At 42.1% G+C, this 23,562-nt stretch overlaps 1 protein-coding gene and 1 long non-coding RNA gene across 2 annotated transcripts in view; one reads left to right on the forward strand and one right to left on the reverse strand.

The window, feature by feature from the left end:
* LOC132497643 (uncharacterized) overlaps positions 1-4,157 on the reverse strand; it is a 144,795-nt gene extending 140,638 nt beyond the window's left edge. Inside the window, exon 1 of the long non-coding RNA XR_009533626.1 lies at positions 4,033-4,157. This is a non-coding gene — a long non-coding RNA (uncharacterized LOC132497643). The remainder of the gene's footprint in view (positions 1-4,032) is intronic.
* A 195-nt stretch (positions 4,158-4,352) lies between these two features.
* SYNPR (synaptoporin) overlaps positions 4,353-23,562 on the forward strand; it is a 288,928-nt gene continuing 269,718 nt past the window's right edge. The window contains exons 1-2 of the mRNA XM_060109604.1: positions 4,353-4,536; positions 4,642-4,707. Coding sequence (XP_059965587.1) covers positions 4,519-4,536; positions 4,642-4,707 — 84 coding nt within the window. The 5' untranslated portion in view covers positions 4,353-4,518. The remainder of the gene's footprint in view (positions 4,537-4,641; positions 4,708-23,562) is intronic.

Raw genomic sequence — 23,562 nt, forward strand, 5'->3', positions numbered from 1 at the left:
CACCTTGGCCAACCACCCTTGAAATTTTATATCAGTTCTGATAGTTAATCACAAATGATCCTACTTGAATGCTAAAAATTCCATAGGAAGCCTATGGAATCTTATTTTGTGACGAAGTTTTAAGCCAAACAAAAAACACACATCCTTACATGTTACTGAAGCCATTTAAGACTGAAACATAGATAAGTAAAGATGACTTTACCTGATCATTGGCTGGAGAGATAATGCTATCTTTATTGTAAAATTAGAGATCTTGAAAATACTTCCACACCATCTCCTGTCCTGTGTACCAGTGACCCCATGCAAACCAAACACACAAATAAATATTACACAAACACGCTACTGGCTTTTGCTTTCACCCTCACTAGTTAAGAAAAGATTTGGAAAGATAAGGTTAGTAGTATGAGCAGAGGGTGAAATATGTAATATTTTGAATGACTTTCACTCATTACGTACTTCCAGTATTTTAAATATCATAACGTGTGGGTAGTATTTCCTCCTGTATTAAGTTGCTATGGATAAAATTTTAAATTACTTTTTCCTTTTTGCCACAAGAGATATAGGAAGATTAAACCCAGGTATGTTATTCCCTGAGAATGAGATTTAATTTGCCTGAATAGCTCAAGTCTGTCTACAGCAGGCTGGTACTTTGGTTTTTGGTAGTTTTGATTCAGGATTAACCCTCTTTGAGATTCAAAATGGTTTTTTGAATTTTGTTTATTTTCTTGTCATCAAATATTGGAGCTTGAACAAATTGGGCTTATGGTATATCCCACTACAAGGTAAGATCTGTGAATTCAGGAATTTTGTCAAGCTGTTTATAGTTTACAGAGCAATACTAACCCACATTAGCAGGCAGTCCTTACTTGTCGAATGCATAAGTCAAGGTTTCTCAACCTTGGCAACTACTGACATTTTCCATTTGATTCTTTGTTGTGGGCAGCTGTCTTCTGCATTGTAGGATGTTGAACAACATCGTTGGCCTCTACCCTCTAGATGCCAGTAGGTGTCAGTAGCACCGACCCACCCCGCCCAGCTGTGACAACCTCATATGTCTCCAATTATTGCCAAATGTCTCTTGGGGGAAGGAAGGGTCCACATTGCCCTTTATTGAAACCACTGCAGCAAGTGAATGTATTGCTTTGACATGTCAAAGGAAATCTTCCAAACTATAAGTTCCTGCCTGAACACAAATGAAGAATTTGGAAGCTTTTTGATTTAGATAATCAATACAGGGCACTAAAATGGATCATTTACTCTCCACCAATGTTAACAGGATTATTGAATCATTTCAAGAGATTTGTTATTGTAAGAGGGAAATTATCTTTCGTCATCACGGGGCAGAAGAGAAGGGGTCACCCTCAGTCACTGAGAGTAATATCGTGGCAGTGTTTTATCATCCCTCCTACTACTCCCAACCTAGTTCTTAAAGGAACCTAATGTTATTTCCAGGTCCGAATAGAGAGGTTCTAGCCCCAATGTCTACAAAGTATTTAACATTGCAAATGGGATATGGAACTCTGGGTTATTTTGGTGACGCAGCTGTTGGCAGCTCATACATTTCTGGAACGTGAGAAGCATCCTCTGACAATGTGCAATTGTTGTCTAAGCAACTACATTGCCATTTGCCACAGTTCTGGCTCCCTTCACATGGTGTTCGGAGGACTTGGAAAATTTGCCACTATATTAGCAAGGAGGAATGTTGGGTGTGAAGACAGGCCTGGGGGAATAGGCTCAGTCATCACACTTCATCCTCGCCAAGTTTTCAGCTCAAATGAAATGCAAGTGGGTGGTATTTAAAATAAATCAATCTCTTGGTCTAAAGAGATACAAATGTTTAGATGACCGTGGGCACATTACTTAGCCTTTCTAACCTGGATATACTATCCATAAAAGAGGGGATGGCGGTGATGCTTAGATGATGTATTTAAAGTACCTAGCACAGTGGCTGGCATGTAGCGAGAACTGAATTGATATAAGCCATTATGATAATTATCATCATTATTAAACATATGCAGGAGGTGTTATACCGCATAAGCTAGTCGACAATAATGGAAAGAGGAAGGATTCAAGGACAATGAAGTCATACAGGGTGGAATCTTGGTTCAGCTACTTACTAGCTGTGTGAACCCTTGTATCAATCAGCCTAGGTTATGCTGCATTGTAGTAACAAAAGACTTTAACATCTCAGTTGCTTACAACTACAACTTCATTTCTTGCTCAGCTCCACATCCATCAAGGTCCAGTTGCAGCTCTACACTACATCAATCTTATGCCAAGACCCAGGCTGTGAGTGCAGCCTCTGTGTAATATTGTACATTGTATTCATCATAGTAGAAGGGAATTAACAAGATGGCAAATCATGAAGGGGTTCTTAAAACTTCCGCTCAGAAATGCATTCATCACTTCTGCCCACAACCACTGACCAAAGCAAGTAACACTGCAACTCCTGAGTTCAAATGGGCAAGGATATATAGCGGAGGGGCACTGCAGAGAGTGACAAGACGGTGCCACAATCGACCACGCCTCTAATGTGGGCCTCTGAGCCTTCACCTTTGCTTCTGTAGAAGTGTTAGCAGTCAGGACTTCAACTAATACACATGGAGAGATTATGATGTACCAGACTCTGCCCAAGATACGTTATCTACAAAACTTCATCGAGTCCTCATAACAACCAGCTAAATTAATGTTGTTGACTCCCTTTGACAAATTTTTTAAAACCTGCGGTCTTGAGGACGTTAAATAACCTCACACACAAAATCATATGCAAAAACTGCAGGACACACAGTAAGTATTTGTAGTTGCATAATGGCTTATTTTTGAAACAACTTGTTTCTAATTGTTTTAGACTCTCTCTGCATGTAGGAAGAGCAGTAGGAACAAAACTGGCTGGCTGCAGATGGTGCAGCTAGCCCTCTGGAGTTCTGACTCACTAACTTTCTAGTTTTTCTCCAACAAAATCCATGGGCAGGGGGCATCTACATTGGACACTCTTTCTTACCCAGTTTTGGCCCGCTGCCTCCCCTTTCAGACTCTAAACTATTCATTTGCATCTTTCTCCCCAACTCCTGAATATTAATTACTCTCCCTCCTCCTCTTCCCCCCATCCCCCAACTCCAGACCTTTTTGGCAAATCTTATTAGTAAACAGATGGGCTATCTGTGTTGCTGGGAGACCACTTCATACATGGGGTCCAGTCCAAAGGGAGTGAGAAGGAAGGGGACATATCAACTACATGGTGGAATGGCTAAGGGTGCTGAAGACGACTCCTTCTTTTCTGATTATTTTGAATTCAACTCTGGCTTCATTCTCTGCACTCCCCTTCCATGGCCCTCAATTCCGTCATCTCTAAAATGAGAATAACACTGTTACTAACCCATGGGGGTTTTGTGAATATTTAATGAAGTAACACAATTTCTGATTCATAGAAAGAACTCAATTGTCTTGTTGTTGTTTACTAGTTTTGGCAAGCTTAGCAGACTAAGGGAGAAAGAGTATGAGTTGAGGTGGGGATGCACTCAGGCCTATTTATGATGGACTGGGGGAGCTTCATTCGAGGGTTGTATCTTAGGCAAAGTATCTCAGTAGAAACAGCATGAGTTTTGAAGGAACTTGAATTCCTATCCCTGTTTAGCCCCTCGTGAGCTATGTTAGCTTGGCTAATTCAGCCTCGCGAAGTCTATTTTTTTTCTACTTTAAAAAATGGACATTATAATTCTCTCCTGATCTCACACAGTGGCCATGGGATTACCTGCCTGGCACACTGTCCCATATTTTCATGATTCATTCGTTTCCCCTCTCCCCCTCTAGCTCCCTTCCCCCTGACCTGACCCTCTGCTTACCCCTGAGGTAACGGGCAGTGTTTATCCTGTTCCTTGATGTATCCCAGCACCTGGCACTGCTTGGTCACATGGAGAACGTTCCATGAAGGCTCAGAGGAATGACCGAGTCAGCAGTCTTTCTTTGGTGTTCAGAAGTCACCAGAACGCACACACCTCCCCACGTAAGGTGTGGGTTGTCTCTCTCTCTTACCTGGAAACCCCGTCCTCAGGCAGGGGACCGTCTTCCTGAGGGTGCCAGCCTGCTTTCCCCAAACCTACAGCACCAAAGTTGCTCTGGAACCTCAGAGAACCGGGCGCGAGGGACAGCGCCGCTCCCAAGGTCGCGGTTGGGCGTCGCCCACCTCCTCGCGCTCCCTTCCGGACCTCGCAGCTGGCCAATTGCAGCCTCCCCCGGGCCGCTGGGCGGGCTCCAGCGCTGTCCCGTTCTCCCGCCTCCACAGCAGCTCCGCCTCCCCGCCCGCCCCTCCCACCCTCGCCGCCCGTGCTCACCGTACGCGCGCGCAAGCTTCGAGAAGCCAGAGTCCGCGAGCCCGCGCCGGTCAGTCAGCTCTCCCCGGCCTAGCTCCTCCGGCTCTTCCCGAAAGGGGGCTTCTGGCTCTGAGGACGAGGACGGTAGTGGCTCTCGAACTTCATTTTCAAAGGCACCGCTGGGTGAGAAAACCAAGCGAGGCGAGCTATGGACCCCGTGAGCCAGGTAGGACCGACTGGGCAGCGCGGGTGATTCCGCGGGACCCCTGGGGTCCGGATGCTGCGTCTCCAGCCCCTTCCTCACGCTGTCTCTTTCTCTCTCTTGCCACAGCTGGCTTCGGCAGGCACCTTCCGGGTGCTGAAGGAGCCCCTTGCCTTCCTGCGAGCCCTGGAATTGGTGAGTAGCGGTGTGTGTGTGCGGGGAGGGGACCGAGGCAGCGAGCCAGTAGGTGAGGAGAGGTCGGGTGCAGTGCTGTCTGTTCGGTTCTGCTCCAAGCCTGGGATGCAAAAGCCGCTTCCTTCAATGCTCCCCACTCCCCAGGTGCCATTCCGGGATGGCGGGGACAGGATGTAGGGTCCCGGCTTGGAGGCGGGAGCGTGGACGAGTTTTTGCAGGCGCTTAGACGAGGTGTCATGTCTCATGTTACCGAGGCGCTTGCACACGCTCAGGGGCTGGGGAAAGAAGCCTCCTGGGGAGACCGGTCGGGGAGCTGATGGGGGAGCTGCCGCTGGGCTCTGGCTGCTCACCTGGATTATTGCGGGGGTGAGGGTGTGAGAGGAGGGACCCGGAGCTGAGCGGAGTAGCGAGCGGGGAGGGCTTTGCCAAGCTGGGAAAGTTGGTGAGCATTGGGGCAGCTCTCCGCCCCGCCCGGGATGCTTCGAAGCGCTGTGATCCGCGCTCCGCAGCCGGAGCTCCAGGGAGAGAGAAGCTTCGAGGCTGTGAAAGATAGTGCCGTCGAGAGCGGGACTCCTTCCCATCTCAGAGTTTCTCTACTCTGGCTGCTCTCGAGGGCTTTTCTGATTTCTTCTAGAACCTCCCAGCCTTCTCTGTGGAGCTTGCTTCAGCGACGGGGCTTTAGGAATTTATAGTACTCTTCTCTTCTGTCCCCTTAAAAAACAACTTGATAGTCCTAGGGCAACTTATCTGTTGGCAGAGGAGTGAGGTGCAGAAACAGTTACCCAGGGGGCCACAGAGCAGTGTTACTGTCGATGCTTGCATGATGGTTATTCAGAGTGAAATCTGCGGGTCACACATTCTATTGCTAGGAGCTCTGAAAGGCAAGCAAACCTATCTGAACAGAAAGTTCAGAGCCCGTCATGTAGCATTAATCACAGGCCCTATCACTGACTAGCTGGGAAGTTATGTAAGAGCGTGTTCTGTCCTCCCAGGTCTTAGCTCCAAGGCCCAGTATCTAGCTTTGGCGACACAAACTGTGGTACATGCTTACGTGGATGATCTACAGGGTAATCGCATTTGCCTTGTTTGTAAAACTGCATGAAAATGCACGAATATATCAACCGGACATAACATCAGGACAGCATTTGGAAGGCTTGAACTATTGGTTTGGGGATAGCTATTCTAAAACTGTTTTCCTCACAGCCACCGGTTAAAGCAAGCAGGACTCACAGTCTGGGCAGCTTTCAGTTGACTTTCTCAGAGTTCTGTCTGCATTCGATCATTCAGCCATTCAACAAACATTCTCTGTGGAAGAGTGATTTTTTTGCTCAGTGTAAAGGCTCCATTGTCAAGCCATTGTCTCTCAAAACAAAATTCAAAGGGCTGGCATCATTTTTGACATAATCTCTTATTGTTTCACACTGTCACTGTCACTCACCTGAAACATTAGTTTGTATCCCCTTCAGTCCTATTGCAATGTTATTTCATGTCATTCCCCACACACAGCCTCTATGAGTATCTTTCAGAGTGTGGTAAACCTGCATGAATTTTTTTTCCATGCAGATGTCTGGACATGAAATAAAAATATTGGGAAGGTGGATGCCCAGGAATCTGGATTTTAAACAAGCTCCCCGGATAATTCTTATGCACATTAAAGTTAGAGGACTACCACCCTAAGCTATACAAGGATACCCCCAAACTCCAAAGCGCTTTTTACCTTAAGGCTCTTGTTATTCTTATTAATACTATATGGAATGCCCTCCCTCACAGCCCAAGCTGAGAACAAATGTTTGTCTTTTAACCTCAGCTTAAATATTACCTCCTCAGTGAAGATTTCTCTAATATTTGGTTCTTCCCCTTTCCTCTACTCCAAACTGAATGATTCACCCCATTCTTTGGGCTTCCATTACATCTTATCCATTCATTTATTCATGAGAATTTATCACACTGCCTTATAGTTTTTTCTTGGTGTGTGTGTGTGAGAGAGAGAGAGAGAGGGAGAGAGAACTTATTACATTTAAAATATTTTTTTGATTTATGTATAGTTGGTTTCCTCTCTCTTCTGGGCCTCTAAGGCTCTAAGGAAGAAGGGATTTTGCTTGTAAATCAGTGATTAGCCTCTCATTTGTGGGAGAGAACCTGAATAAGGGACCAATGAAACCTTAAAAGGTCAGATAAGTTAGTTGATCACTACCTTTTGAAAGAGCTAAGGTCGAGAGATGAGAGCAGGGACATAGAAGCTTTGAGAAAGTTTATCAAAATGGAGAAAGGGAAATATCTCTTCTGTGCATGCCATGGGTGAAGAGTCACTCTGAGTTCTTTGTTTTCTGTGGGAGATAGTGACGAGAGAGTTCTAGCTCTTGGATGGCAGGAAATTTGTTCTGTTTGCTTCTGTGTTCCCCACAGGTGCCTTTCATGGTGCTCGGTAAACAGTAGTGATCAGCAAAAAGTGTAAATTGAGCACGACAGAGCACTAAAACACCCGGTTTCTCCTGTTCTGTAGTGCAACAGCTTCAAAGTTGGTAGTCTTGAAAGGCTTCGAACTACAATCCTTCTTATTTTTCAGTATTTATTCTGTAGAAGTAAAAGTGTATGTAGAGATCTATGTTCAAGGCTATTTACTGCAACATCCTTTGTAGAGGAAAGAACTAGAAACAATTAGTAAGTCCGTTAATAGGAAAATCGTTAATGTATGATTCATGCATGCTGTGAAATATTATACTGTCATTAAAAAGATGGGTTAAATTAATATGCATTGCGCTGGCAGTCAGCATAGGTAATTGTGTTTGATAAAATTATTAAGTGCAGAAAAATGAGTTTCATTCTTAGTATTTGATGAAATTGTTATATGGAAAAAAGTGGTTTTCGGTTTTCCTTCTTTTAATCAACACATGGATAATATATTCAGTCAGATTTCAGACTAATGTATAGCATACAATATTTTTGTAAAAATAAAAAAAGACAATATAGTTTTGTGTGTGAATGTGAGTACATGTGTTTGTAATTTGTATAACCATAGATGTATACCTCTGAACTGTTAAAACTGATGTTTTTCCCAAAGGGTGTAATTTGAGGTTCAGTGGGGAGAGAAGAGGGTGAAGGAAAGCTGTGGTCTTCAGGAAGAATCACAGGCATATCACTTGTCCACAGTTGTGCACATGAGTAATTTAAAAAAAAATGATCTTCTATGGATTGACCATATGAAGCAGTATTACTTCTAAATACATCCTCCACTTTGAGATTTATTGCCTTGGGGGGAAAATGCACTTTATTGATGTGTTCTTTGCTTAGGAAAGGCTCATGTATACAGTAGATTTAAAGTTTAAGCAACATATAAAGGTCAAGTCTTCAGGGAAAAAGCTTTAGCCAATTTCAAAGACCTTGAGGCAAAACTTCCAAATCCTTAATCTCTACTTAAATGAGGTCAGGGGACTTTCCGCTATCTTTTGGGTCAAAACCAAAATTCAGGACACAGCACTGACTCTGGTGGTCTGTTTTGTTTATTCCCTGACGATAAAATAGGTCCAGAAAAATGTCTTAAACCATCATTTGGAGATGGTCCAAAAAATTTTTTTAATTGAACTTACCTTATTTCTCAGACTTACTAAATTGGTATAGAATCCTGCCTTCCACTGATCATTCTTATTTTGCTACTTCAATTCTTTGCCAGTAGAATTTTGGCCTGCTTTTTTTTTTTTTCCTTTTAAAGCATTTTTCTTAATACATTCTTTTTTCTCTCTATTATTTACAAGGCTCTGGATTTGCACCTGTGGATTTATGTGTAATGGAATGTAGGGACCCCAACAGTTCCAAATTGTCCAGGACTAGAATTGGTGCACATGTAAGGGCATCAAAGGGACTTCAGCTCCCCCAAATGATATTTGCTGGGCTGGCAGGTCCAGACTCCATCCCTCTAAAATTAACTGCTGGGGCAACTTGCTTCATTCCTCTAATTCTTATTCTCTGACCTCCGTCCCCCATTTTGCTACCATTTCTGCTACAACCCCTGGACTCCATATCTCCATTCTGCCTTTCCTTTCTGCCTTTCCAAAGGAGGCCAGCTTATCCAGAGATGCATCATGTCTGATGTACGAGGCATAGAGCTCGTTGATTTAAATGGAGGCACCTGCTTCCCTAATCTTCATTCCTGAATCTGAATTCTGATCTATGTTTTTCAAACGTCATACTGCTTGCTTGATATGAATAGTATTTCTGATCATGTTATTGATAATAACACAGTAAGCATGTTTATGATATGATATAATATAATATAATATAATATAGTTATCATTTTAAACTCTTAAGGAGAGAAGTAACAGTAGCTACCTCTGTCATGCAGGCTTCATATGAGGCAGTATATTCCAGTGCTTTCCATACATCATCATATTGAATCTGTATGGCTTACATTCCCATTTCACCACGGAATTCAGGGGATATTTATAACTCATCAGGGGCAAAATTGTAGGAAATGGTAAAGCCAAGATTTGACATTCTCACTCCAAACCGTGTTCTCTTAAATGCTACACTCTTCTGCTTCCTTCAATGTGACAGGCACCTGCTGTAACTTATCCCTAATCCTCAGAAACGTTAAAAGGCAGATGCTGTCTGATTTTGCAGTGGTTATCTCACCCACTCTCATATGTATTTCAGGCCTTTTCTGAAAATGCCAAGGAGTGTTTATATTTAGAGACTAACTCAAGAGACATCAATTGTCTTTGATATTGTTTTATTTTCTGTTGGTTATTAATTAACCAAGGTAGAGTAGGTTCTAATTAAAAATCAGTATCTTTTCATTTAAAATACATAGAAAAAGATTTTGATTATAAAGCCAATAATTTAATCTTATTTTATGGTTCTTTTTTTTCTATTTTCTTAAAAATACCTGTGCATGAGTCAGACAACTCTTTTTTTTTTTAAGCATAAATAAGACAGGAATTCTAACATACAACTTGTTTAAATTATGAGCAGCAATCTGCCATTGAGGGTGGGATGTAATTTCAAAGCTACATTAATTTGGGTTTAATTATAACTTCTAGCTTCTCAAGTGACAAAAATCATGTATAAATGAAATATGAATCAATAAATACACTTTTCATAAAAGAGCAGCTCCCCAGTGGGCTAATGGATTTGTCCCTTCATGCTTTTCTGAGTTTCATTAAGACATTGGTATTTTGCCCCACGAGTACAGAAAAAAAGGATTAAAATACTACCTATGGATTTGAATCCCAATTTTATTCTTCCACTAGCTTGGTGACCTTGGGCAAGTTATTTAACTTTATTAGGTATCATTTTTTTCTCATCTGTAAAATGGGACTGAAAACATCAATAGTTGCTACTTCAAAGGATTGCTATAAATGACTTAATTCACATAAACCACCTTGCGTAGTGCCTGGGCTATAAAAAGTGCTCAGCAAATGATTGTGAAGGTGATGATGTTGATAGTGATGATGATGGTGATAATGATGATAATTTGAGTGATTCTGGGAATGATGAAAAAGGAAGAAGTAGAAATCTACTGGAGAGTAATTTATAACATTATGGCAACTTCTTGCAAGTTAGAGTCTTGGCAAAGTTATGACATAGAAAATCTATATTCACAGTTATGTGTGTGCCTCTTTTGAGCCCCTCACCCCTTATAGCTTGCTACCAGGGATTTTTTTTACCATAGCATGTGTGACTCTCTAAGGAATTGCTCCTTGGAATAACTGCATTCAAGGAACATTCCAGAGTGGCCAGTGTTGGACCTAAAGGAAAAGAAGAATTGCAGGAACTTAGTTCTAAGGAATTTTTTTGTTGAGGTGTGGGGAGACAGTTTTCCTGATCTTTCTGAAATCATAATCCATAGACATTGCTTATTCTTGAAAGAGTTACATGTATCCAACTGAATTCTCCAGGGTGTAGACAAAGGTTCTTATAGCATCAACCACTCTAAGGCACTTACTAACCACACCCTAATACCCAGGTACACCTGACTCTTGGGAATCACCCAGATAAAAATAGGAGAAGAACCCTGCTCTCATGCTCAAGTAGAAACATCACCCTTAGTTCTCTGTTCCCCAGAGGATTCACATTTCTTCCTGATTCAGGTAAGAAAAATAGTCTTATGTTAATATAAAAAATAATAAAAAGCCTCTAAGGAATACATCTACAAAACAATGACTTTCCTTTGAGTCTTCTCCTTCTGCAGGCATGTCTTTGACCTTGGCTATGTTTGTAATTATTCTCGTTCATTCTGTTAGCTTAGCCATCCTGTGAGAACCTCACTTCCTCACTGAATTTTGGGGACAACACCCCTTGCCTACCTTCTCATAGTTTTGGAAATTTTAAGTAAGAACAAGCAAGTAAAACACTTTGTAAACTACTAAATGTCCTCCAAAACTAAAAGATAGTTGTGATCATGATAATGGTGATGATAAGAGGCAATTTTCTCCAATCTAGGAGACTCTGGATATCATGGGATAATTGGTGAAGACTGGGGTGTGAAGTATCTCTGCTCCCTGTGGGGCTGAGCCCTTCTCAACCACTCTCCATCCTCTAGCTTTTGCCCCAGTCTTTTTGGTCTCTTTGGAACCCACAAGAGAGAATGTTGCTGTCTGTTGAAACTGATGCATCATCAAAACTTGGAGGAAATCCACCCTCAACCCTTTTCACTCTTATACTAAAAGCCTGTTTCTTGCTCTGTACACATTTCATCTTTATTAGATATTTGGAGGGCCTGGTGATGGTCTCTTGCTGGGCTAATGGACTTTTGCACATGCCCCTTCCTGTGCTTAGAACACACAGTCTCTTTTTTCACCAAACCCCCTTTGGCTGGCAAATTCCTCTTCTCTTTTCAGGTGTCAATTTAGACATCACTTCTTTTGGACTTCTTTTTTTTTTTTTTAATTTATTTATTTTTGGCTGCATTGGGTCTTTGTTGCACGTGGGCTTTCTCTAGTTGCAGTGAGCGGGGGCTACTCTTCATTGCAGTGCACGGGCTTCTCACTGCGGTGGCTTCTCTTGCTGAGGAGTACGGGCCCTAGGTATGTGGACTTCAGTAGTTGTGGCACATGGGCTCAGTAGTTGTGGCTTACGGGCTCTAGAGCGCAGGCTCAGTAGTTGTGGCACACGGGCTTAGTTGCTCTGTGGCATGTGGGATCTTCCCGGACCAGGGATCGAACCCATGCCCCCTGCGTTGGCAGGTGGATTCTTAACCACTGCACCACCAGGGAAGTCCAACATCACTTATTTTGGGAGGGCCTCTCTGAGTAGGGAGGTCCCTCCAGATGAAGTCAGTCTCCTGATGGCTCCCAGAGCACACTGTTTAGTGACTTTGTTTTACATTTTAGCTCCTCAACCAGACTAAAGGCTCTGTGAAAACAAGGATTTTGTTTGTCTCGTTCATCAGTACATTCTAAGTATCTAACACAGTGCTTGACACATGGTAGGAACACCTCCAGGGGCATTCATAAGTCCCACCAGAACACCCAGGCAGTTGAACATAGGAACCAGGCAATTGACGATATGCAATATCCTGAGATAAACCATAATGGAAAAGAATATAAGAAAGAATGTGGGGCCTCCCTGGTGGCGCAGTGGTTGAGAGTCCGCCTGCCGATGCAGGGGATACGGGTTCGTGCCCCGGTCTGGGAGGATCCCATATGCCGCGGAGCGGCTGGGCCCGTGAGCCATGGCCGCTGGGCCTGCGCATCCGGAGCCTGTGCTCCGCAACGGGAGAGGCCACAACAGTGAGAGGCCCGCATACCGCAAAAAGAAAAAAAAAAAAAGAAAGAATGTGTGTGTGTGTGTATATATATATATAACTGAATCACTTTGCTGTACAGCGGAAATTAACACAACACTATATTGAAGTACTTTGTACTTCAGTAAAGAACTTTAATACTTTGTACTTCAATAAAAAATCCAAAACATCCAGGCAGTAGGTGCTTAGTAAGTATTGGTTGAAGGAAGTGAGGGGAAAAAAGGAGGGAGGAAAGAGAATAGAGAATGAATAAATGAATCCTTGAGAGCACATTGGGTGGAGTGTCAAGTACCTTTCATGATCTCCATTGTGAAGAGGAGTTGTAGGGACTCCCATAGAAACAAAGGTTTAGCTGTCAGTCTTGGTTGTGAAGGAGAGTAACTCCTGACTCAACTGTCGAGGAAAGAGGGCAGCTGCAGGCGTGCCCACTGTGCAGCGCGGAAGGAGAAAGAACTCTTAGGGAATTAATCGCGTGAGGACTGGCACAGGCCCAGGCTGCAGGTCTTGGGTTCAAGGCAACGCCTTAGCAAGAGTGTTGCCAGTATCGTGCCTTGGCCGCCGTCCCACTGCCTTCTTGGTGTGTTCCCTTTCTGCTGCTCGTTGAGCTCATTCTTTCTGTGATTCTCATCTCACGTCCTAAGAGAAGGAATACGACTGGCTCAGCGGATGATTTGTTCAGGGGACACAACCGTTGGCCCCAGGCCATATCAGGCTATGGATTGGCTGCCCTGGGCCAGAGGTTCACTGCGAGTCCCTGTCACTTGTGGCCTGAATACAAAGTGTCATGAGATTCAAAACATGTCCCCTAGACTGTTCTTTAAGTCCCGGGCACTTTAGGCACAGGGAGAGGTGTATGTGTCTGGTGGACGAAGAAGGCAGAACTGGTAATTTTCTTAAGGAGAAGACATTGCCTCTTTGAGATTTGGGGAGCAGGCTTCCTGGAATTCGCTCTGACGAGGGGCCATTGGGGGGATTCACACTGATAATGTGATCTGGAGGGGCTGTGCCTTTGCCCCTTCAACACGTGGGCTCTGCCAGCCTGTGCCGCTTGTTCATCAGTTGAAAAGCCTCTTTCTGAGAATAATGATGGGGTTTTTCCCTAGTCATGAGATAGCCCATTCGTGAAGGAAAACGTATAACCCCAAACCACACATACATCATCTTTGTTCATAAATTGGTAGGTTAATTCAACAATGGCCCTTAACATTAGAAGGCTACATTAATGAGTACCTCAGTTATCTGCTTGTGTTTATTAATGTGGTAGAAAGGAGAAAAACATGAATGGATGGGGGGGGGTTAATTTAATATCCCTATGCAAATAAAATTTTTTATCCTGAATGTTTACTCACGGGAGAGTCATTGGCTTGCCTGGTGTGATGGGTCCTGTTTGTTTCAGGAGGGTATGGGGGAGGAATTGGTTGACAGCAAGAATCCCATGAAAAACCTGGAAGGTAATGTGGGGCTTGAAGGAGCCTGGGCTTTGGAATGAGCTTTTTGCTGGAAGGCTGGCTCTTCTCTCCAGCCATGGGACACTGAGCAGATTACATGATTGTGCTTGTCCTCAGGTCCGAGGCCATCAAATGAAGGTCATGAAAGTCACATCTTTGGGTTACTGTGAGGGTTCAGTAAGACAGTGTTTATAAAAACCCCAGCAGAGCATCTGGTTTATATTGAGGCTCCCTAACTGTAACTAAGGAAGAGGTTGTTAAAGACAATGATATGCTATCTGTAAATAAAATTATGCATTCCAAAATTTTTCAGGAGAGTATAAACATAAAGTTTGGTCAGTATATTATCATCATATTGTTTTTTATTTCTATTCTCTCTTCATTGTGAGATAATCATAAAATATACACAAGTAGTAGTAACACTAATACATAGAGACAAGGACTTAACCTAAGTGCCCTACATGTGTTATTTCACTTGATCTCACTTTACTTTTGAAGGACCAAATAATAACCCTTTTTGTATGTGAAGGAACTGAGGCCTAGAGAGGGCAAACAACTTGCTTAAAATCATACAGCGAGCATGTGAGAGAGCTAGGACTTGAACCCAGGCAACTAGATGCCAGGCCCCTTGATCTTAATTGTTTTTCCACATCACCACCCATTCGTAATGATCACTCATTACCTCTGAATCTTGAAGTTAAATGATTTCCCCAATGAAAACAGCCAGGACAATATATATAATTGCTTCTTAAAGTCATGTCTTCTTATTCCTCATTCAGGTACCTTTCTGCTATCTCATGTTGTCAGAGCACAAAGAAAAATATAAATGCTCATCCCCATAATGACTAAGGATGTCCAGACCTTCTCAGGGACCTTTTTTCCTTCTCAAAAATACTCCTAACCCCTGAGAAAATTTTACTGATCTGTGTATCTTTTCTAACAAAATCTTTATTCACTGATCCATTGCATAAAGAAATTCAGGTTTAGGAATGTGTTGTTGAAACATGCCTATAAAGAGTTTTGTAGAAGTCAGAAAGGATCCAGATATTTAGCAAGATGATGAACACTTAAATTCTTTTTGGATGCCTGACAAATTACTTGAGTCAAACAGATTCCATCACGGATGCAGGAAGAGCAAATGACTTGTCTGCCCATTGTGTGTGTGTGTGTATGTGTGTGTGTATGTGTGTGTGTGAGCTGCCATCCTTTGGATTTGTTACTTTGAAGGATTTGTGTGCCAAATAAGAAGACATACCCCCTATGGCTTTAACAAGAAACGCTCACACATCCGTCTCGTCTACCATGAGACTGCCTGGCTGTGCTTTCATGCCCTTAATTCACCTGATGGCTTTGCCTGCACTTGATAGACAGTTGGCATTACCTGTGGGATCCTTCCTGGAGCAGAAATGTAGAAGAATTGAGAAGGTAGAAGGGTTAGATTAGAGGAAAAAGAAATAACAGAAAATTAGTAAGCACAAGCCCATCATCTGAGTGAAGAATGGAGATCCTGGGAGATACTTAAGCTAGAAGAGGGGGTGGCTTGATGAGTAGAGAACTGTGACTGTGATTTGGAATATGCTGCCTTTAGAGCCATACTAGCTTGGGTTCAACCATAGACCTTGAGTGTGTTCAAGGGCAAATCAACCTTACTGAGTCTCAAGTTCCTTGGGGATTTTACTTACCTAAAAGATATCTTTACATGATAAAAATGAATTCATGACTAAAAACCCTTGGACACGCCCTTTCTGTCCCTGACTCTCAACTTCTTGAACTGTAACATGAGGATAAAATCTTGAACACAGACTTGTGAAATAAGCTGAGCCAACATGTGTGAAAGTTCCCATAAGAGGGCTCAGTAAATATTGAATGTTCCCAAATCTAGAAAACTAAAGCTCAGGTGTCTGGGGACTCTTTACTGTAGGAGCAATGCCTGATGTGTTACCTTTACTTTTCATCTACGGCTGCAGTTATCTGAGGAAAGGGAGAAGGCATATGTTCATGTTTCATAATCATTGACTAGACTGTGTAGAAGAACTTTAGTCATCAGAATCACATCACAGATTCTATTTATGAAGCAACTGAAAGCAAAACATGAATATATGTATTTGAAATCTATTTTAGATGACGTGCTTCATTGGTTAAAAAAAAGAATATGTATGAAATTGTTTGTGGCATTAAACTCTAACCTAGAGTTTAGAGGGAAAAGTATAGTCTTTCTGGGGCAAAGACTATGCTTATTAGCAAGAATGATAAATTTGAAGTATAAATATTGTTTATACTTTTTATTACTATTTTAAATTGCTGGCTCCTTTTTGTTTTCTTTTTAATGCCTGGCTTTATTCATTACATTTCCCTCATTTGGTAACAGAAAGAATGACTGGGTTTGACTGTCAGCTCCACCAGTGATAAGCTAGGTAACCTTGGGCACCTTACTTAACCCCTTTGGGCCTTTCATATATATAAGAGTAGAAATAATAATAATTAGCAGGAAGAATTATTGTGTTGGTTAAATGAGATAATACTTGCAAAGAGTGGTGGCTCATAGCAAGCACTCAGTACATTTTTATTTCCTTTCCTTCTTTCCCTCAGAATGTGTTTTACTACCAATGTAAATTTCTAAAGAATTTGTGAAATTCTGGAAAATTTCACAAGAGTCTTTTTGTTTCTCTAGGTGTTCCTTGGTGTTCTCATGTTCTCTCTTTCTCTCTCTCTCTCTCTCTCTCTCTCTCTCTAATACATACACACATGCACACACATGCATTCTTTGTACTAAAGGCCATAAAGAGCAGGTACCTAAGCCAAATGAATTCAAATGGGACAGTATGTTCTGGCAGGTGTGGTCGGCAAGGAGAGAATGATTAGAGTAGATCATCAAGTCCTAGATCAGTGTCCCAGACACATTGGAGCCCCAGGCTGTCTGCAGGCTTTGGCTAGATGACCATGAATTTGTGATGCTTTTCTGAAAGGAATAACATACTTTTTTATTTTAAAGAAAAAGCCCCCATAAACAGTAGGAGTTCACTGAATGGCTGTAAATAAATGCGCTCTTGTTATGTGCCAGGGTGTCCTAAATCAGTGCTATGTGCATTATATATACAATTTCAACTCTTACATTGACCTCATAAGGTCCACTTGCCCAGAGCTACTGAGCTGATAGATGACCAAGGCAGGATTTCAAGCCACGTATGTTTGACCTCCTGCCTCTCCCACGCTGCTGTGATCTAAACATACTACGTATATGGGTATTGGGGGGTGGATTTCTTTTGACTTGCTATTTACAGCCATCTTTATGCATAAGTTATTTGTTTAGTAATTTAAAATCACAAAACTGTAAGCAAAAGTTAGTAAAGCAAAATTACCCAATGTCCTTCTACTGAGAGACAACTAAGGTTAATATTTGGAAAAGTATTCTTTCAGACGTGTTGATGTACCTTTTTTCCCTGAAAAAAAAAAAAAAAAGATACGTTAGATTGCTAGGGCTGCCGTAACATAGTACCACAAACTGGGTGGCTTTAACAACAGAAATTTATTGTCTCACAGTTCTGGAGACCAGAGGTCTGAGATCAAGGTGTGGGTAGTGTTGGTTCCTTCCGAAGGCCATGAGGGAGAATCTGTTCTTTACCTTTCTCCTAGTTTCTGGTGGTTTGCTGTCAATCTTTGGTGTTCCTTAACTTGTAGATGATGTATTGCCTGACTTTCTGCCTTTGTCTTCACATGGTGTTCTCCCTGTGTGTGTATCTGTGTCCAAATTTCCCTCTTTATATAACACAAGTCATATTGGATTAGGGCCCACCCAATGCCAGTGTGACTTTATCTTCACTAATTACATCTGCAATGACCCTATTCCCAAATAAGGTCACATTCTTAGGTACTAAAAGTAAGGATTTCAACATATGAATCTTGGAAGGACACACTTCAACCCATAACAGATGGGTTCTTAGAATAGATACTACTTTGTCATCTGCTTTGCCACTGGATAAAATATCTTTCTTCACAATTTTAATGGCTTCACACTGTATGCCTATACTATAAATTATTTAGTCTCTACTTTTTATAGTTTTAAAATGGATATTATTTTTAAAACCTGCAAACAATCCCTTCTTAAAGATAAATGTTTACTGTACCTCTATTATTATTTACTTAGTTTCCAGATGTAGAATTTCTTGTTCAAAAGGTTATGCATTTTTAAGGTATTTGAAACAAATGCCAGATTGCCCTCCAATGAGGTGCTTCCACTGTGGGCATTACCAGTTAAAAGGTTTTCCAATTTCATAGATGAAAATGTAATCTTGATTAAATTTGTACTTCTTTAATTTGTAGTGAGATTGCACATTTTTTATAAGATTGTTTATCTTCTCATTTTCATTTGGAAACATTTTAATGGACAGAATGGATTTGTAAAGCAGTAACTGAGGCTGCCAAATTCATGATGCTGTTCACGTGGGCTTTTATATAAGCTGCTGCCTTAATCTTTCTTGGTCATTGTACTACTCCACCATTTGGAAATTACTTAGATTGCTGTACTCTGACTTGGGTAGAGAGGCAAATACTGAGCCTTCCTTTCTCTGAATCATTATATAAGAATAGATTTATGTAATTTTTAGCATACCAAAGTTAACTTCTGTGTTATGAATCTTTAATAATATAATTTTATAATCTAAATTTATCATCCAATTTGCATTTATTTATATTTTTAATATTAAACTTATTTATCATCAGTAACTTATTTTACCTTTAATGATACTCATAAGTGTTGGTCCATACTCAGTACCTTTCTGAAATGTGAAGCTCACGCATATGCCTGTAGTGACTTAGGCATACAGATTTATACCATACCTTCTTCGGGTTTGAGGCACTTGGAACTTTAATAACTCTTGAGGGAAAGGCAGAGTGGATGGGGTGCTACTGCATCATTTGAGGAATCGTGGGGTGTATCTGGCTCATGATTGTAGAAAGCCCTATCAATAAAATAAAATGAATTCAGCAGCTGCCTGATGCCAAGGGCATTTCCTCTCTTTCTTGGATCACATTCCTGACCACACTTGCTATTAACAATGATAACATTATGGATGCACTCTGCCTCTGCCTCACGCAGGGCTATTTTGGGCCACCTTGGCCTCTCTGAATTAAATTAACAGTTGTTAACATTCACTGTATACTTACTGAGCTCCAGGCCCTGTGCAAAATGCTTTCAACAGGTATGCCATTTAATTCTAGCGACTCTATTACAGGGCACACATCATTATTTCCCCTTCTTTAGGCAAGAAATCTGAAGATTAGAAAAACAAGTTTAGTTGTGTATGGTTTAAGTGTGTGTAGTTGATAACAAAAGAGCTGAGATTTGAACCCAGGTCTTCAGTACTTCAAAAAGATCCTGTGTGCTTCACCTAGCAGTTGTAGAGGAAGAAGAGTTCCCATTCTCTCCCAGAGACCAGATCCCTATGGGAAGAATGGTCCCAGCCAACAGGGCTGCTGTCTGTAGCCCAAAGTGAACCCAGCTGAGGGACAGGCCCAACCATTTAGCCAGACCGATGGTACCTATCAAGGCAAAATCCACCAAGGTGGTGGTTGGACTGAACCTACTTATTTGTCTCAGTTAGGTGGGGAATTCTTTTGTGGGTCGGCAGAGCAAAATTCTTGAGTTCTCTTTGCAGTTCAAAGGCAAGTACTTTTTTAAAAAAAGCATGTCTAATGAATTCACTTGATAAAACAATAAATGAAAGAAAGCATGGTTTTTATTTACTTTGAATTGTAAAAGAAATTCTGATTTGTAGAAATCAGCACCACAGTGGCCTAGGCAAAGGATGGAAAATACTCAAAAAGAGCCAGGGACTGGTTGCTCCCTGCCTTTTCAGTTTGTCAAGAAGGTCTCCGCAAAAAAAAAAAAAAAAAGGTCTCCACCACCCTTTAACTGACCCCCATCTGCTTGTAAAAATGCAAAGATCTACCCTTTAACTGACCCCCATCTGCTTGTAAAAATGCAAAGATCCTTGAGCTTGTAAACCTTTTGTTTTATTGCCTTGTTTTGGGCGACACCCAGTTTCCTCTCCCATACTGGTTAGCCTGCCTTGGAAGAACCTGGGGAACGTGCCCATGGCCATCTGGCTGGTAAATGTTGGGGGCCAGAATGCAAACCAGGTTTGTTGGGGGCCAGGCAGCTAACGTGTGAGGAAGCAGAAAGCAGGCTGCCATAAGAGGCAACATTGCTGACCAGAGGTGATGGCATTTCTGCCTATAGATGCAGCTGCTTCCACTCTAGCCAGTTGTTGCTGAGGAGGAGCATAGGCCTAAAGTGTCTAGACATTTCCACTTTTCTTAAGAAAATGGCAGTAAGAATTCTGGTGCTATCCTTGGGAGGTTTTTTTTTTTTTTTTTTTTTTTTTTTCTGGCTGCACTGGGTCTTTGCTGCTGCTGACGGGCTTTCTCTAGTTGCGGTGAGCAGAGGCTACTCTTCGCAGTGCATGGGCTTCTCAATGTGGTGGCTTTTCTTGTTGTGGAGCACGGGCTTCAGTAGTTGTGGCTCATGGGCTCTAGAGTGCAGGCTCAGTAGTTGTGGTGCACAGGCTTAGTTGCTCGGCGGCATGTGGGATCTTCCCAGACCAGGGCTTGAACCCGTGTCCCCTGCATTGGCAGGCGGATTCTTAACCACTGTGCCACCAGGGAAGCCCCTCCTTGGGAGGTTTTAACGTGGGAACTGTCTTCTATTTTTCAAACACCGGGAGGCCCATACTTTGCAGAATACACAAAGCATGGCTGACTTCTGGATGTAGCCCACAGTCTCCAGCTTGTTCCCACTGAACCCCAGAATCCTGGCACCTGGAGGCTTTGTCTCTGTGCCCCCAAGGACCTGGCCCAGTTCCTCTTGCACAGAAAGTTCTCAGGAACCATTTGACTGATGAATGGGAACTTTGGTGTTGAGAAATTAACCCTAGCTTGGTTTTTGAAATGATGGAATTAGTGACTTCAAGGATCCCTTTTGCCTTTTGTCAGATAAAATAAAAATTTATTTTCACTAAATATCTAGGAAGCATAAAAATATAAGGTCGATGTCTTGGACCAAAACCATAATGGGAATGGAGGTCATGGCTCCTAGTAGCAATGTAGGATAAGTTAGTAATACAGCTCTGGGTCCCAGACAGTGCATTGAGAAGAACTGAATTTCTCAGTCAACCAGTGTAATCTCAAAGAATTCTGTTCATAAAAAGTGCAGTTTAATTGTTTATAGCTTAAGGAATCATTGAATAATGGGGGAGAATTCTGTATATTTATCTAGAGTAGACTATCCAATAGAACATTCTGCAATAATGGAAATGTTCTGTTCTTCACTGTCCAATGCAGCAGTCACTAGCCATGTGTGGCTATGGATCACTTGAAACTGAGCAACCAAATTTTTAATTTAATTTATTTATAATAAATTTAAATTTAAATAGCTAGTGGTTACCATATTGGACAGCCCGTGTGCAGAGAATCAGACCATCTATCTGTTTTGCAAGGGTGATGTGCTAAACTTCGGCAAAAACTTAATAGGGACTGGCTCTGTTCTTTAAAACATTCAATTTTACATTATTTTTCAACACACATCATACAGTTGGTGGCAGAGAGTTTTTCAAGCCAACTTCTAGAAATTTATCAGATGCTGAATTTTCCAAGCTTTACCAGCTCTTTATGCTTTTTATGCATTTTATGTATTTCCATATATTTGTGAACTTTATACATTTATACATCAATTTTATAGATTGAAATAAAAAGATAGAACAAACTAATAACCTTTTCTATTTGCCCCCTGATATGAGGCAAGATGACAGTTGTTAAAATTTATACTAATTTGTTAGCACAAGAATATCTCATAATAATAGTTACTATTTTTTAATGAGGATATGCATTTTATTTGGGAAGCAGGCTAAAAGTTACACAGATTGCTCAGTATCATGTTAAGCAGAAAAATTAATTTCTTTAAGGTTTGGTTATCAAGAAATCATATTGAGACATTTATTTATTCCATGATAAGCAAGCTAGTCTGGTAATGTTTTGACAGTGGCCATATGAGCAGTATAATTAGCATGCAAGTATACATTTAAGAGGAATAAGAGCATGGTAATCAGATTAAGAGAGCATCACTAGGGCTTCCCTGGTGGTGCAGTGGTTGAGAGTCCGCCTGCCGATGCAGGGGACACGGGTTCGTGCCCCGGTCCGGGAAGATCCCACATGCCGCGGAGCAGCTGGGCCCGTGAGCCATGGCCGCTGAGCCTGCGCGTCCAGAGCCTGTGCTCCACAACGGGAGAGGCCACAACAGTGAGGGACCCGTGTACCGTAAAAAAAAAAAAAAAAAAAAAAAAAGAGAGCATCACTATTGTGGTGTCAGCCATATGAGCAAAACCTGAAAGTGAGCAAGTCTGTGTGTCTCACACCTTTCTTGCCCGCTGTTTCAGTCACCCATAGATAGTATAGAATTTTCAACTTGGCCCTAGTGTCCTACCTAGTTTTGCAGTGTTTTTGTTTGGGTTCCCTTGAGAGCAACACCTAAATCAAAAGCAGCATCTATGAGGGTAATTTACTGGGAAGTGATCCCAGGGGAATAGGAATGAGTCACCAGGGAAGTGAAATGGGGATGGGGAAGGAGGCATAACCAATAACTCATAGGGCTTCCTGAGAGAGCTTCATGCAATGCATCTCAGAACTAAGTACCTTGGGGACAAAAGGGGGAAGTAGTAACCTTTTGGCTCCCACCCCCGTTACTCAGGGGTGGCCTCATGGAAAGTAACTCCTGTCTTAGTTTTAGTTTCCCAAAAGCACACTCTGAGGTAAGGATGACAGTAGTTTCTTTGGCAGGTAATTCCCACAAACACCGGTAAGGGGGTGGAGAAATGGGACAGGGAATGGAAAGCAATAGAGAACACATTACTTAAAATGTTACCACCATTGGCAATTGAAGGTTAATCCCAGTGGGAGATACTGGAGGCCAGCGTAGAACACTCATTGGCTATAATTGTGTCACCTTGCTATTTCTGAAGAGGCTGGAAGATGTAGTTTGTAGCTGAGTGTGTTGATACCTGCAACAGAACTGTTACTAAAGAAGAGGAAGAGACTGGATCTTGGGGAGTTACCAGTTTCTGACACAGCTACTCAACAGATATTTTTCAAATAGTTGCTGAATTCTCCACTTTGCTTTGGCTGAATTTATATTTTTTAAAAAAGTCTTTTCTGGGCCTCCCTGGTGGCGCAAGTGGTTGAGAGTCCGCCTGCCGATGCAGGGGATACGGGTTCGTGCCCCGGTCTGGGAGGATCCCATATGCCGTGGAGCGGCTGGGCCCGTGAGCCATGGCCGCTGAGCCTGCGCGTCCGGAGCCTGCGCGTCCGGAGCCTGTGCTCCGCAACGGGGGAGGCCACAACAGTGAGAGGCCCGCATACCACAAAAAAAAAAAAAAAAAAAAAAAAAAGTCTTTTCTGATCCTTATCAGAGATCATTAAGCAGAAATCATTTGGTTGCAAGGAACAGGAACCCATTCAAACTGGCTTAGGGGAAAAATAGGATATATTGGAAGGAATCAGGGTTATCAAAAAGCAAGATTAGTCAGGCTTCACGAGAGAGAGGAAGAAGAAAGGGAGAGCTGGGAGGTGAAAAATCTCTCCATCGTCTTGCCGCGCCCTTGTTTCATCTGCTCTTCA

This window comes from Mesoplodon densirostris, chromosome 10 (genome assembly GCF_025265405.1).
Source record: "Mesoplodon densirostris isolate mMesDen1 chromosome 10, mMesDen1 primary haplotype, whole genome shotgun sequence".
NCBI lineage: Eukaryota > Metazoa > Chordata > Mammalia > Artiodactyla > Ziphiidae > Mesoplodon > Mesoplodon densirostris.